This window comes from Halichoerus grypus, chromosome 3 (genome assembly GCF_964656455.1).
Source record: "Halichoerus grypus chromosome 3, mHalGry1.hap1.1, whole genome shotgun sequence".
NCBI classification, from domain to species: Eukaryota; Metazoa; Chordata; class Mammalia; order Carnivora; family Phocidae; genus Halichoerus; species Halichoerus grypus.
This window is the reverse complement of record NC_135714.1, coordinates 35,356,106-35,371,957: the sequence shown is the minus strand read 5'-3', so window position 1 is coordinate 35,371,957 and position 15,852 is coordinate 35,356,106. Positions and strand designations below refer to the sequence as shown.

Genomic DNA, 15,852 nt, shown 5'->3' with positions numbered 1-15,852 from the left:
CACAACTAGCTTAGGGTGACCTAGCCTGTGTCATGCTCACTTCCTTCTCCCCTTCAACGCACACCTCTTACGTTTTGAGCCTAGATGGCAGGGACTGTGCATTTAAAATCTTTGAATCCCTACAACATTGCACAGTGCTTTGTACACAGAGGATGCCCAATGTTTGCTCCATGACTATTCACTTTATTCCTTCTAGGTTTTTCAGGATGACTACATTTACAATAGCCTGGAGGCCGTGCAAAGAGACATATCTAAACCTGCCCCACCTACTGTAGATCATGACTCCCACCCTGCATATTAGCAATGTGACACAATTTCTAGAAAAATTCAAATAATGCAAAATCACTGAAGGGAACTTTAGACATTTGTTTCTGTGTTTTCCAAGTTCCTCAACTGAACCTTTTTGTTTATTTCAAATCTTTCAACAGAAACCATAGGTAGAATACTATAAAATGTGTGGATCGGAGGGTGTAGTTTGGTATTCCAAGGAGAGCTTGAAATCCTTCCCACTCATACCACCCATCAGGTGCCCCTTAAGGAAAGGTTGAAGGAATCTCTGGGGCACCACAGAGAACACATTGATAATCACTAATTTTGATTCACTTCCTCAGATTCTCAAATAGGCCATAGGAGTCACAGAGAGTTACTGAAATCCACAGTAAATGGATGAGCACTGGGCCATGGAGCCACCAAACCTTACTGACTTCCCGCAAGAGGGACTTCACTGCACCCAGAGAGGAAGTGCAGAGTGCAGCTTTTGCCTCAGCATTTCAGGGCTTGTTTTTAGACAGGTACTTTGCTTCATTTTACTCATTCTATTGATTCTTTGAATCTAATCCAGAAAATAAACACCACCAGGACCAAACATATGGTCAAGTCTTTAGCTTAATTTTTGTTTTTAGAGAGAGAAGCATCTTGGGCTGAGTTCAACCAAGCTGGGTGTGCAAGGAGTGATTAAAAACAAAACAGCACACAACACAATGTATCATAATCCTACCTGAGCATACGGAAGCCTGCCACTTCAGGAGCTATTTACTTTGTCAAATCCCGGTGTGAGATGTTTGTTCAGTTGTAATCATATATCTTATAAATACCATGGTAACAAACGATGTTTATAGAAAAATAGATCCTAAGGGCCAGAAACTCTCAGAGAAAATATGTGCACTTTACTCTTATTTTTTTTCCATTCAAAATATAAATGAATGGTATAAATGTTTGATTTAGGGTTAGGCCCCCAAAGTATAAAGTATTTATTACATTTGTTTCAAGTTTTTGAATAGTCAGTTTAAAATTGTTCCCGCTAATTTTTTTTTTTCTTTTCCTAAAAGGAAATCTGGATTTGAAGCTTTGTCTATTATCCACATATTTTAGACACTTAACTTTAATTGAGCTCATTTATTCTACTATATATGCAACGTATTTTCTTATATTGTGAGAGCCCTCTGGTGGTTGAGAGGACACTAAATCTCTATGCTCACAAGAACAGAAATACAGTTCATTACCAACCAAAGCTTTTCTTTAGTGAGATACTGATTTCAAGTTCTATTAGAAATGGATGCTCATTAAAATTTCTATTAACTTTCACCTACTCATAGAATGGTACATTATTTTCTTGCATTTTCTAAGATTAAAAAAAAAAAAAAGATCTTAAATGCTTACATTATGTCTTTAAATCCAAATAAGAAAGCACTGATTATGCACAAATATATTTTCTTTTCAATCAGATTGGGAATAGTTAGCAATTTACATCTAAATTGAGATACAGGCAAATTGGCTCTTAGAACCCTTTATTAGGTGGCATGCTCTGTGTCCTCTTTTAACTTGTGGCCAAGTCACAAATAGACACAACTATTTTATACTTCCACGGTGCCTAGGTCCATAGTACCAAATTCAAGACTCGGGTTTTGATGGATTATGCAAGTCACTAAACAATGAGCCTACCAGACACTTTATAAGTATCCAGCCATACAGAGAATTACAGCAGGCAAAATGAAAGGTGGCAAAGTCTTGGTCAAGTGGGACAATGCATTGAAATTTGTGAAATGACAAAGCCAGGATATATATATTAAGGAAAGACTGTATATGGGTGAAGTTGTTCCTTGGGCCTATAATTTCAAAATACTTAATGCCTGCATGTTTCAAAAGCTCTCTCTTTAACTGACTCTTAAGTTTTTGGAGTGAAAGTTGAATAGCGCATAAACAGGTTTCAAGGTACTTATGGCTATGTGACTCTTCGTGTCATTGATTTAAGTGCAGCACCCAAAATATGAGATGAAAACACTGTAATCATAGTATTTCTGCATTTCCTCTGCAAGAATAAGATGAGAGCCAAACAAATCAGCAAAGATGAAGATGAAGATTTGGTCAATGGACCAAGTTACACAAGGATTTTAACTAGCCTCAGACTCAATATGATCAATTGTATGACATAGAGGCTTAAAGTAAATGTAAGTTCCATTAATAGAGCAATAGAGATAATGTTCACAGAGATAATCATCTAGAAGATTGGCTCTAGTTTTGGGTGCTGCACTTAAAGACTAGACTGTGTCCTAAGGAGAATAATAGGATGTGGAAGTTCAGAGAATCAGGAGATAAGAGTAAGAGTAAAGGGAACCATGGAGAAAACTTGCCAACACTTTTATATATGAATTTACAGTAATGGATGAGGGAACAGTTTGAATTTGCATTGTTCTAGGTAGAACTCAGACCAACAAGTGAAGGAAGTTAGAGGCAGAACTTTCTAATACTTAAAGAGATACTAGAATAAAATTGGTTGCCTTGAACCATAGTGTGGTTGCTGTCACTGGATGTGTTCAAAGGTTGTTCATCTTTGCCCAAGGATGTTGTAGAAAGAATTCTTGCACTGAGAGAAACACTAGACAAGCTGACATCTAAGGTTCCTTCTAAATCCAAGGTTCTATGCTTCTGTATGACACTCCTGTATGCATCTATCTACATTTGTCTTTACAAAATCTAATAAAGTAAGTCTTCTGCAACCTGATCTTGATCGTTGCCCCACTATTATCCCAACTTGGTCTTGATCTGAGAGGATATGAGAGAGGAGAGGTGCTAACAGGAGAATGTAAGAAATTAATTCCTTCACCCTTCTCCCTCTTACTTGGGCACACGTGTTTAAATGGATTAGCTTTGCTCTAATAATAAAGAATAAATCGGATGTCACCTTTTGGCATTTTCACATAACAAAATGCTTTCTGAGTTGAATAAAGGTAAAATTGGATTTACTATTAAAAAGAGAAAAACTCAGTGTCATATTGTAAGGAAATAATAATTAAGGTGTAGAGTTTCTTATATATAACTCTTATGTTTCATCCTGAGAAAATATGTATGTTGCTAATAATTTTCAAACCTCATATATTAAAAAACTCTCACTAATATGTTGTAGATAGCATTATTAGTAAAAATATTAATAACTTACGTGGTATTAAAGTGAATAAATATAATGTTATTTAAATAATTATGTTTAATATTCATGGAAAAGTGTCATGAACGGAGATGGAATATCTCTAATAGCCCACATATCAGCTCACATGAAACTGAATAGCATTTGGCCTTAATACCTGCTTCATATGAAAAACACTACCACTATCCAGAAGCTCAGATGCCCTGCCCCCATGAATCAGACCATTTGGACACTGATGTTGGAGGACAGACTCAGAATGATACTCCACCTTTTCTCCTCTCATGATTTATTGATCCAGCCCTATCTTAATTTTTTTCATTCACTCCATCTCTTTCCACCTATACATCCTAAATATAAGCTTTCTCTAAAGTTTCTGCTTGATTAATATTATCAAAGGGTGACTTAGAGTATACCATGTTGCAGGTACTGTGAGTTGTTATGCTTCATCTCATTTAATTCTCAAAATACCTAATGTTGTAGTTATTTTATTATTTTCATCTTACAAATTTTTAGAAAGATTTTATTTATTCATTTGAGAGAGAGAGAAAGAGAGCACGAGTGGAGGGGAGAGGCAGTGGGAGAGGGAGAAGTAGACTCCCCGCTGAGCAGGGAGCCTAGCGTGGGGCTCGATCCCAGGACACAGAGATCATGACCTGAGCCAAAGGCAGATGCTTAACCATCTGAGCCACCCAGGCACCCCTACTATTTTCATCTTAAAGAGAGTAAATAACTTGACCAACACTCATACCAGCAAGAAAAAGAACTTATTCCAGCTGTCTGCTTCCACTTTACTTTGCTACTCCTATTTTCCAGGAGGAGCTCCCAAAATGTGAAAGTTAAGAACCCATAGGATACAATGCAAATCTTGGCAAGAGACCAGATATGAATAAGAGAAAGATGGTGGAGTAAAAGAAAACTAAGATTTTGAGTCTCAGCGACTGGGAAAATCGTGGGGTCACTAATCAAAACCAGAGAACTGAATTAAGTAACTAATAATGAGGAATCATTCTATGGTGTGTGTGTGTGTGTGTGTGTGTGTGTGTGTGTGTTTGTGTTTGATGTTGAAGTAAAATATCTGCAAAAAATTAAAACATCCTACAAGATTGGAACTACAAATAGACTTGAAGACTGGAAAAAGAGAAAGATAATAATGGATGTGATAAAGAGGGAGCAGGAGATGGCAATGGGACTTCTGTTTGGTGAAATTAGAAAGCATTGGAGCAGTTGCTTATGTGGATTGCAACAGAAAACCAACAAGATATTATTATTAGATAATGGGCTAGATAATGCTGATAATGCTGATAATACAACTTTGTTGGAGACTTCTTTGCTATGACTTTGAGATTTTCTCCAATAATGCCCTGGGTTGTACTGGAGTAAAAGAGGAAAAACAGATGAAGGGGGTTGTATAGGACTGGGAATGGACAAACGTGGGAGCTTAACAGAGCTTTTCCAGCAGGTGATAACAGACTAGGTATTATCATATTCCTGAATACAGTAAGGTAGGGAAACAAGTGAAACCAAAATTATGACTATAAGCTGAGAGAAGTGAAAAAAGGGAAAGGACAAACAATATCATTGATGGTAGAGCAAGTTTAATAGGGAGACGAGGGGATAGTCTGAAGGGCAGAAAATCATGGCCACAGCAGGATGTTTCTAAGTTCAAGATCTTGAATGTGGAGCGGTTTCAAGTGATAAAGCAATTCAGGGTGTGAATAGGCTGCTAAAGAGTGGAGTTGAAGGCCATGCAGATGAGGGTTAAGAACTTTGCAGTCTTGATTTTAAAGGGTCCAATCTCTAGAGTCAGACACAGCCAAACTGGAATCCTGGCTATGCTACTTGTGATCTGGAGGTATTTAAACAGTTTCTTAACTTCTCTAAGCCTTACTTTTCTTCAGGCACAAAATTTGGGGTGGGAGAGATGATAGTACTATTCACAGTACTATTTTACAACGTAAAAGAGAAAAAGCAGGCAAAAAGCTTGGCAGAGTATACCATTCAAGTTAGCCTTTACTGTTATTGTCGTTGTTGTTGCTAATAAAAACTACCCTCATATATTCAGGAAAAAAGGACAAAGAAGCAATCACACAAGAAAATATTGCTTAATTTAAATTCCAAGAACCTGACTTAAGGCTTAAATTACAGACTTCTCCATCCCTGTGCTTTCTGAAGTAGAGTGAACAGCCAGGAACAAATACTTCATGACTTTGAAGAAGGAGGCTTGAAGATTAAACATTTACTGTGTCTATTACAAATAAGATCTAAGACAATAGGGGTAGATTTGAATGTTCAGGAGAGTCTCATTCCATCTAGACCTCTGATGAGGTTGTTAATGATCAAGGAAATGACCACAAAGGAATAAAGATGACTTCGAAGAAGAAGAAGAAGGAGGAGGAGGAGAAGGAGAAGGAGAAGGAGAGGAAGAAGAAGAAAAGATAAAGATCTAAATTCATCAATTCCATAATTAAATACTAAAATATCAAAATGAGCTATGATTGTACTTGTGATGAAGTGGGTCACATTACTCAATAAAATCTTCAAAGACAACTAAGAAGTGGAGTACACTCCAGTAGGCACCATCTCCAAAGTACTCCTTTTAATGAAAAGTTAGGCACCTAGGGATGAATTCTCAGAAAGCCCTGATATTGTAAAGAAGATTGTATACATGTATAATGAGAAGGTCTACAATTTCATCAGATTTTCAAAGAAGAATATGACATTTAAAAACCACTTCTTGGGGCACCTGGGTGGCTCAGTCAGTTAAACATCTGCCTTCAGCTCAGATCATGCTCTCAGGGTTCTGGGATTGAGCCCTGCATCAGGCTCCCTGCTCAGTGGGGAGTCTGCTTCTCCCTCACCCTCTCCCTCTGTGCATGCTCTTTCTCTCTCAAATAAATAAAATCTTTTCAAAAACCACTTCTCATATGTATATGGTAAATATTTTCAAGAGGTTTAAAACAGAACAGTCTCAAAACCTAACAAAATATTTAACTTTACACTGATTACATTGATGGTTTATAATGCTAGTTATTATTCCATATCATAACACATTCCCATAAAGAAACCAAATTTACCAAAGATTCCCCACTAGTCCTCCCACCATCTTTGCAGCCCTCATTAATATACTAGGGATTTGTCTGGTTCAAGGAAAAAATTAGTATGAAACACAAAGCCTGGTGGAGTTTATTCTAGTCAACTACTCAAAAAGAGTTTTGTTTAGTGTGGCAAACACCAACTACCTACTTGATATCCATGATTCCTCTTTTCTTCTTAAAAAAAAAAATCTGATTTTTTTTCAACGTATCAATGTGTCCCTCTGGAAGATCACAATTCCCAGCCTATTTTGCAACAAAAGGTGAACCATAAAATGCAAATGGAAGTTGGGTGGGATTCTGGAAGAACTCTTTTAAAAGGGAGCTCCTTTAGATAGAATGCACTTCTCTTTCCTCTCTTCTTTCTCATACCCTTCCTGCCTGGAATGCAAGTATGATGTCAAGAGTTTCAGCAACTACCCTGAACTTTTGAGACACCTCAAAGATAGAAGACGTGCTAAGAATGGCAATACTATAAAACAGAAAATGGTCCTAGGTGAAATCATGAACGTTATGCCCTATCTAAAGCATCTTCCCATACATTTTTTATGTGAGAAAAAAGATCATAAAACTCCCAATTTTTAAGGCTTCAGAGTTTGTTGCTGTTTTTTGTTTAGGGATTATTTTGTGTGTAGAAAGGAATCATTGTCATTCAGAAAAGAATGTAATTCACAACTATCATAGACATCCAGCCTGAAAATTCCACTTTACTTTGTTATATTGCCTAAAAGTGGACCAATTGCTGATTCATTTTGACAAACAATGACTTTTAATGGATTGTCTGCACAATATTGGACATTAGGCAGCAATGAACTATGATTTCTGAGAGGCAGGAAATAAATGAGGTGAAGGGGGAATCTAAGCAGAACCTGGTGGACACCCTGGGTTGAGGAAATAAACCTAAAAACCCAGGAGACTAGGATGGCTAGAGTTTACAGGACAAAGCACTAGAGAGTAAAGAGCTTCGTGGAGACCTCTAGAGATATGCAGAGAGCCCAGCCTGTGTTCAGTGGAGTACTGATCAGCACATGCATGTAAGGAGTACTGATCAGCACATGCATGTAAGGAAACTACTGAAGTCCAGCAAAAGAACCTGGAAAGATTAAAAGGGACAGTACCTAGGGATAGGGCTGAGAAGAATGCCTGTTCCATCAGCCAGACTGGAAAACCTTATAATGGGACATTAGATAGAGATCCCACAATATTATGCCTCCATATTGGGGAATAATTAGCTTTGGACTAAACAGTATTCTGGCTCTGTCTAGAAAATCTTAAAAACAAAACCCTAAATAGCCAACTTTTTCCAAGTAATTTAACTGCATCCCAGCAAAAATTTAAAGAATATTTATAGGAATACAAAAATATTCCAACAAGGAATACTTTAACCCACCTAGGTCACATTCATAATATGCAAAATCCTATAAAAAAAATTACCAGGCAGGCAAAAAAGTAGAAAATATGACTCACAATGAAGAGAAATATCAATCCATTGAAACCAACTCAGAACTGACACAGATACTAGGATTGTCAGACAAGGAGATTAAAACAAGTTATTATACCTATATCCCATATGTTTAAAAAGCTAGAAGGAATATTGAACATGTTAAGTAGAGACATGGAAAATATATTATAAAAAAATAAATATCTAAAGATAAAATTATAATGCCCGAGATAAAAAAATAAACTGGATAGGATTAACAAAAGATTAGACATTTTACAAGAAAAGATTAGGGATCTAGGAGACATACAAGAGAAACAATCCAAGATGAAAATAAGTGAACTATGGAACAACTTCAAGCAGCCTAATATGCATGTAAGTAAAGTCTCTGAAAAGAAGAGAAAATGGGGAGGGGGGGGGCTAAATCATATTTGAAAAAACAATGGCTAAAAGTTTTCCAAATTTTATTTTTTAAAAAGCCAAAAAATACAGACCCAAGAATTTCAATGAACTCTGAGCAAAAGAAACATGAAAAAACTATACCAAAATATATCATAATCAAGTTTCTTAAATCCAGTGATGAAAAGAAATATTTTTTTTTTTTTTAAGATTTTATTTATTTATTTGCCAGAGAGAGAGAGAGAGAGCACAAGCAAGGGGAACGGCAGGCAGAGGGAGAAGCAGGCTCCCTACTGAGCAAGGAGCCCGATGTGGGACTGGATCCCAGGACCCTGGGATCATGACCTGAGCAGAAGGCAGATGCTTAACCTACTGAGCTACCCAGGCATCCTGAAAAGAAAAATCTTAAAAGCAGCAATTGGAGGGAAAAGACACACAGGGAACAAAGATAAGAATAACAGCGTATAGTTTATCAGAAGTAATGTAAATGGGAAGACATAGGAGCAATGTCTCTTAAGTACTGAAAGGGAAAAAAAAAACAAACAAACCTTTTTAACCTAGCATTTTATACCCAGCAAAAATATCCTGTAAAAGACAAAGGTGAGATAAAAACTTTTCAGACATAAAAATACTGAAAGAATTTATCTACAGCAGACCCACACTACAATAGTAGCATACAAGAAGTCCTTCACATAAAAGGAAAATGATGTCAAATGATTTAATGCTCTACACCAAGCAATAAAGAGAATGAGAAATTGAAATTGCAGAAGGTAGAGCACTTCCAAACTCACTTGATGAGGTCATCATTACCCTGACACCAAAACCAGACAAAGACATTAGAAGAATAGAAAACTATATTGACAGAAAGATCAATGACCACCAGGGGACTGGGGTTGGGGAAAGAGATTGCCAAATGGCATGAGGAATATTTGGGGTGTTATGGAAATGCTCTGATCTCAAATGTGTTGATAGATTCATGAGTGTCTGCCAAAACCCATCCAAATTATAAGTTAAATGGATACAGTTTATTATATGTAAATTGTACCTCAATAATCTGATTAAAACAAAACAAAACAAATGAAAACAGCATATCTGGCAGATACTATAGTTTGATTCACTCAGTAACCAATCCGATCACCTTCTAGAATGTCTTCCCATACTGTAGAGGCTAGAAAGCTAAAAACCACATTTCCCATTTTCCCTCATTGTTTTCATATGTGACAGATTCAGTAACTACAGATACACTCACCCAAGACTTTACTTAGGAACAGAATTTTGTAGAAAAAGAGGCAGAGAACAAATCACCTGTTTTTCTGGAGAGGACCAAAGACAGCATTTCTAGAGTGAACCACTTCCTGATCGTGGCAGAGGCTTCCTTGGTGGGCCATTTTTGCAGAGAAGTTTTGCAAGTTGTCCGTAAAAACATGCCTAGAGTCTATATTTCTAGTGTATAAACTAGCTGTGCTCAATAACAATTCCTTCATTCTTAAACTGAAGAAAAAAAAAAAAACTGCACTTTCAATGAATACAGAATTATCAAGCAGTCACAACTCAATAACAGCTAGTTTAAAACACCTGTCTAGATCCATAGCCCTTCTATTCCTCTCTGTTACCAGAGTCCCCACTCTGATTCATTCCATGTTTTATAGCTAAGTTCCAATGTGGGTTTTATGGATTTCTATTGTAGAGTTTTATGGTTGGTCGAGAATCAAGACAGTATTTCTAACCTATTTCCTACTAGAATTTCTAAGATAATTTATGTCCGAACTATCAGAACGCAATGTTTTTGTGTAAAGATCTCCTGATGCCAAAGCAACAGGACAATGGCTTTAAACAAGCTTCGAGTTGAACTTGCTTCCCCACCGTCCACCCCTCTTAGCCCCCCACTCCTTGACTGACCCTTCCTCCCCCGATGGAGCATCCCAGGGCAGTGGAGATTTGTTTTCTAAAGTAATTTCTTTCCCTTGACTATTTCACGGCTTCCATCTTTACATAGAAGTTTGGCTGGGAACCAGAGTTGTCAGGAAAAAAGAGCTCAGCATTCTGCAATTCTTCTGCTCTTGCCCGTTGAACTCTGTGATCTTCCCCTCATTGAAGATAACTGAATTTCTTTGGTACCACCCATCCCTGGCTCTGGTGACCATGATGGCAGGAAAATAAGGGAGCTGCAAAATGATCTCATGCTCTCCCCATCCCATCTCACTGCCTCCATAGGCCTATTTCTGTCCCTATATACCTCATTCTCTGTCCCTCTCTAGTTCTCCCTCTCCCTCCTTAAAAAGGTTGTATTGCGCAGATGATGCATACAGCTTGATTTTTCACTCATCTACATTTAAACTAAATCAAATGGTTTCATGTGACTGTTTAAAACATCACAGATGTTAAGGAAATTACCAACATCAGCTTCTTTTCCTCCCTAAAAATTATGCTTCACCATGTGCCAAAACCCAGCAGAGGGCATCCTTCCATTTCAGATAAATGAATACTGCAAGGAAAAGGCTCTGAGTCCAGCAATGTATTCCATTTACAACTGTGCACTGGAATTTAAAATCCAGGCATTTTTGTAGTAGAAGGAGAAACTGTTGTAGAAGTTGTTTTCTGGAGTGCTTACCTCCATTTTGAGTTATAGATTTTGAAGTAATTCTCCTTTTATAAGAAAAAAGAAAGAGGAGGGGCGCCTGGGTGGCTCAGTCGTTAAGCGTCTGCCTTCGGCTCAGGTCATGGTCCCAGGGTCCTGGGATCGAGCCCCGCATCGGGCTCCCTGCTCAGCGGGAAGCCTGCTTCTCCCTCTCCCACTCCCCCTGCTTGTGTTCCCTCTCTCGCTGTGTCTCTCTCTGTCAAATAAATAAATAAACTCTTAAAAAAAAAAAAAAGAAAGAGGAAAAGAAAATCTGTCTCCGGCCTCTTTCCAGATTTGGGGCATTAGCTTCAGATTGCAGAAGCAACAAGGTAGCACCTGTGTGATCTTTCCTTCTCTAGGCCACTGTGTGCTAATAAACTAATCACGCAGAAAAAGCAGTTGAGAAAGAATCTGCACACCACCTCCTTTGTCTGTTGCCCTCTGCCTCTACCCATCAAATGGAAAGAAAAATAGCACCACGGCCTGTTAGATTGCCTTAGAAGGAGGAAGAAGATAAGTATGGTCAAAAGCAGCGTATCAGGCAAGGCCAACCATATTACACCTGTGTAAGGAGGCAGTCACCCACTAAATTTAATTGGGCAATTTCACAGAAATTAAAATTCTACAATGTGAAATATCTTACATCATCAGAAGAATTTTGCCAGGGTTAAAAGGCAAATGACCACAACCCTTATCAGTGATTTTCTCCCTGGTGTGAGTGAGTTTATCAGATCCTTTCCTGGTGGAAGAATGTCATAGGGAGAGAAGGAAAGAATGTGAGAGAACAGTATAGCATCATTCATACACCCATTCAACATACATTTCTGAGCACTTTGTGCCAAACCATGTCCTAGGCATAAGACCATATCAGCAAACAAAGTATCAAAGATCCCTTTCTTTGAGGTGATGTGCCAAAAAGCAGGGGTTTGGGGAATCGGACAGACCTAACTTTGAGTCCTGGCCCTGTCACTTGACCAGCTATGTGATTTGGAGCAAAGTAATTAATGTTCTCTTTGGCAAAACAAGGATAATAGTTGTTACTATTTATTAAAAACATACTTTGTTCCAGGCACAGGAATTGAGCACTTCTATATATTATATATGCGGTAAAATCCTCACAATTAGTCTGTGAGAAAAGTTCTATTACCATGCTCCTTTTACAAATGAGAAAACCAAGGCACAGAGTGATTTATAAATTACCCAGAATCACATAGAAGTATCAGAGCAGGAATTTGAAACAAGGCTGTCTTGCCTCTCAGCGAGTAGAGCAGAGAGGTATTCTCTAAGGCTGCCCTGGGGATTAGATGAGATGAATGTGTAAAGCTGAGAGCACAGTATAGTAACATTATTACTACTATTATTATTAATTTATCATTATTATCACTGTCATTGTTGTAGCTTTCTGGGACCTAAGGGTACATGTGGAAATATAATGAAAGAGGCTCAATGCTTCAAATCAAAATTCCTCTGCTTCAGAATGTAGTCTGCGTCCAATTCAAGTTTGAAGTAAGATTGCAGAAGACATAGCTAGTGAATCATGGCTTCTCTGCATTTGTCTTTCCATAAGATGACAGGCTGTCTCTAACAGCGATGGCTCTAGACAAGATATCAGAACAGCTTCCCTGTAACAAAACATGAGGATTTCCTGCTCTGGATTTTTTCTAACCATCTCTGAAAACTGAAGGTGAAGACCAAATGTGAAACAAAGCCAAGATCCAAATATCCATCTGCCATTTGAAGGCAGCTCTTTGTTCTCTGACAAGTGATCTGGGGGAGTCAGTCCCACCCCCTCAACCGCTGGCCTCCTTTGGCTCTTTGTTCTTACTCTTTCTAAAGTGCACTCTCCAGAGCCCTCTTCTTGGGCTTCTTAGCGATTGAGTGTGTTCATAGATCAATGGGGGTTAATTATGCTAACAGTATTATTCAAAGAGAAAGGAGGCAGTCATGTTTCATTGCTGCTCGGGAATTTTCCCTTCTCTGCTACTGGAAGCCTAAATTTGTGTCTCACACTGCCAAATTACCAAAATCCAGAATAATTTTAAAAAACAAGCAGATAAAATTCTGGCTCCAGGCCCCATTTCTTACTGATTTCGTTTTGGGACTGCCATCTTAGTTTCATTAGGTAGGAAACTGAGTGTTCGATAATGGGGCATAAGAGAATTCATAAATGTGTATCTTATAAATATTCCCTTTTTCTTGTGTGAACTAAAAAATAGTTTTTATCTCACATGTCAAGCTTCATAATGCAAAACTCAAGTCAACTGGACAAGTGAAAAATGTATTCCTATTAAAAAAGGCAATTTCATGTGGATTTTATCTCACCATGCTTCTGTAGGGATGAACACTGTTAGCAACACATCATTTGGGATAGAAATAAGTGCCTCAATCCCTTTGGGTCTGAACTCCAAAAAAATAGCAAATGTCCTGGGAGTTATGTTGCAAGTCGCCTTGTCATAGGCTTATAGATTTCTAACAACACTGGTTGGATTCAATAAAAAAAGAAGATTTTCCTTAGCAGAGTACTTACCCCAAGATAATGGCCATCGATGAACACGACAGGGAGGGAAGGGGCTTCTGAAACACGTCGGCATCGCTCATCTAACTCTTTTCCATAGTCACCATTCAGAGCTATGTTTTTCTCTTCAAATTTTACTCGATGGTTTTGGAAGATCTTTCTAACCAGTTCACATCTTTCAAAGGTTGTCCGTACCACACGAAGGCAAGTGGTATAAATCACTACACGGTCAAATTCTAGGTCAATTGATGGTTGCTGAAGGAAGAACATGGTAGTGTAAATATTTTCATCTACTTTCTTACATCTTATTAAGACAATTCACATTTTAGTAAGTGTCTTCTACATTAAAGGCATGCAATAAAAGTTAAAGTGCCATATTAGTCAATCCTCAGACACATTTTTATGTTAGAAAACCTGTACTTGAGAAGGGGATAACAATCAATGTAATTTAAATGACATAATTTACTTGACAGTGTTTTTTCTGTTCTCAGTGGCATATCAAATAATGGCATATCTTAAAATCGATGATGTGGTATGCCACGTGGTAAATCGATGATGTGGCATGCCACGTGGTAAAACAAGGAATGGTTGAATTATCTTTCTCATGTTCCGTAGCCAGGGTTCAATTGCAAGATCGGCCTCTTAAGCCCAAGTGAAATATGTGACAGAACAGTCAAGGTTAGTATTTAACCATTTGAAAATCATTCTCCTTCTCTTTGGGCCACAGTCTCCTGGGAATAAGAAGAAGTGTATCAGAGGATTGTTCCGAGGCTTCAGTAGCACAGCCTATGTGCCTGCACTCTGCTGAATGACCGGGCTCCGACATGCAATGAGAAGGCTCTGCAAAGACTGAATGATGCGGGGAGTGCAGAGAAACCAGCACCAGAGTGGGCTGTGGGTCAGAGTCAGGCATAGAAAGGAAACAAGGAAACATACATTGGAACAGAGGCAACCAACTCTCAAAACCAAGGAGAAGACTTCCTATGTGTGAATCTTGCTTTCTGCATTTCCTGCTACATCAGGAATCACTGACTACATTCCTGGGACGACCTGCCCAGCGCTACTAGGGCCAGACCACATAGGCCCTGACAACATTAGGGAAAATCCTCTTCTTCCTTACCACAGTCTTCCTTGAAGGAGACTAAACGGAATACGCTATACCATGAGTCCAAGGGATACGTGAGTTTTCGTGGGGCTACGGTTGTTGCAACACAGCTATGCAACCATGCAACTTACAAACCCCTCTGAAGTCAAAACTTTGACTGGAAACCACTCCAAATAGCTAAAATAGTAGAATCAGAGGGTAGAATCCACCACTCTATATTCAAAGAAATCAGCCCATCAGATGCAAATATACAGAGTCCTAAAACGGTCTTAAGTCATAAAGATGGCAATGCAATCCATCTCACCAAGAAAGAGGTCATTTTTTTTTTTCCTGATGATAAAATATATTTCTTCCCTCAATAGAGTTCAGAGGCAAAGCTGAAAACCCAGAGACCTGGAGGGGCCAAACAGGTGTCATAAAATGTTGGGCCAGGCCAGGAGTAAAAGAGATATTAGTGAGAGGTAGAAAGTCAGCTGAAAGAGAAAAATGTCACTCAGCTTCAGGCAAGATTCAGCCTGGCAGGCATGTTACTCAATATTGTCAGATATGATTATTTTATTTTAGTTTTTTATTTTACCTTTTTTAGACGTAATTATTTTAAATATAAGCTTGAAATCTGGACTTTTATGGGAAATTTTCTGCTTTCTAAATGGCAGCACCTCATTAAAAATGTATTGAGACCATGTGGACCAATATATTTGAAGGCCGAATTTGGCCTACACACTGTTCATTAACACTGGGGTGGAGAGAGCATCAGATATATCCGGACTCTGCCACTGGCCATCTGTGTGTTTTGCGGAAGCTAGTCAAATAGTAAGCTTCAATTTTGTCATCTGTAAAATGCGATCTGCCTAACAGGTTTGCTGAGGAGACTAAGTAACCGAGCCTATGAAAACAGCTAGTGTAGGGCTTGACATGTACTACTGTGCTAAGCTACCCAGTGCAAAAGATTATACTCCACGTTGGGGAATTTTTAAGATTAAAAAAAAAATAGTAGGAAGGGAAAAATGAAGGGGGTGAAATCGGAGGAGGAGATGAACCATGAGAGACTATGGACTCTGAGAAACAAACTGAGCGTTCTAGAGGGGAGGGGGTGGGAGGATGGGTTAGCCTGGTGATGGGTATTAAAGAGGGCACGTTCTGCATGGAGCACTGGGTGTTATACGCAAACAATGAATCATGGAACACTACATCTAAAACTAATGATGTAATGTATGGTGATTAACATAACATAATAAAAAAACAACACACAGACAAAAATA

General features: G+C 38.3%; 1 protein-coding gene across 3 annotated transcripts in view; it reads right to left on the bottom strand.

Moving 5' to 3' along the window:
* Positions 1–15,852, bottom strand: part of LOC118526002 (glutaredoxin domain-containing cysteine-rich protein 1) — a 308,805-nt gene that overhangs the window by 35,961 nt on the left and 256,992 nt on the right. For 2 of the 3 annotated variants that reach the window (XR_013446329.1, XM_078068560.1), the window contains one exon: positions 13,498–13,740. Coding sequence is in view for 1 of the 3 variants with exons in the window: in XM_078068560.1 (XP_077924686.1) it covers positions 13,498–13,740 (243 nt within the window). In the remaining 2 variants the exon portion in view is untranslated. Of the gene's footprint in view, positions 1–13,497; positions 13,741–15,852 lie in introns of those variants that run through there. The other variant, XR_013446333.1, reaches the window with a different exon arrangement.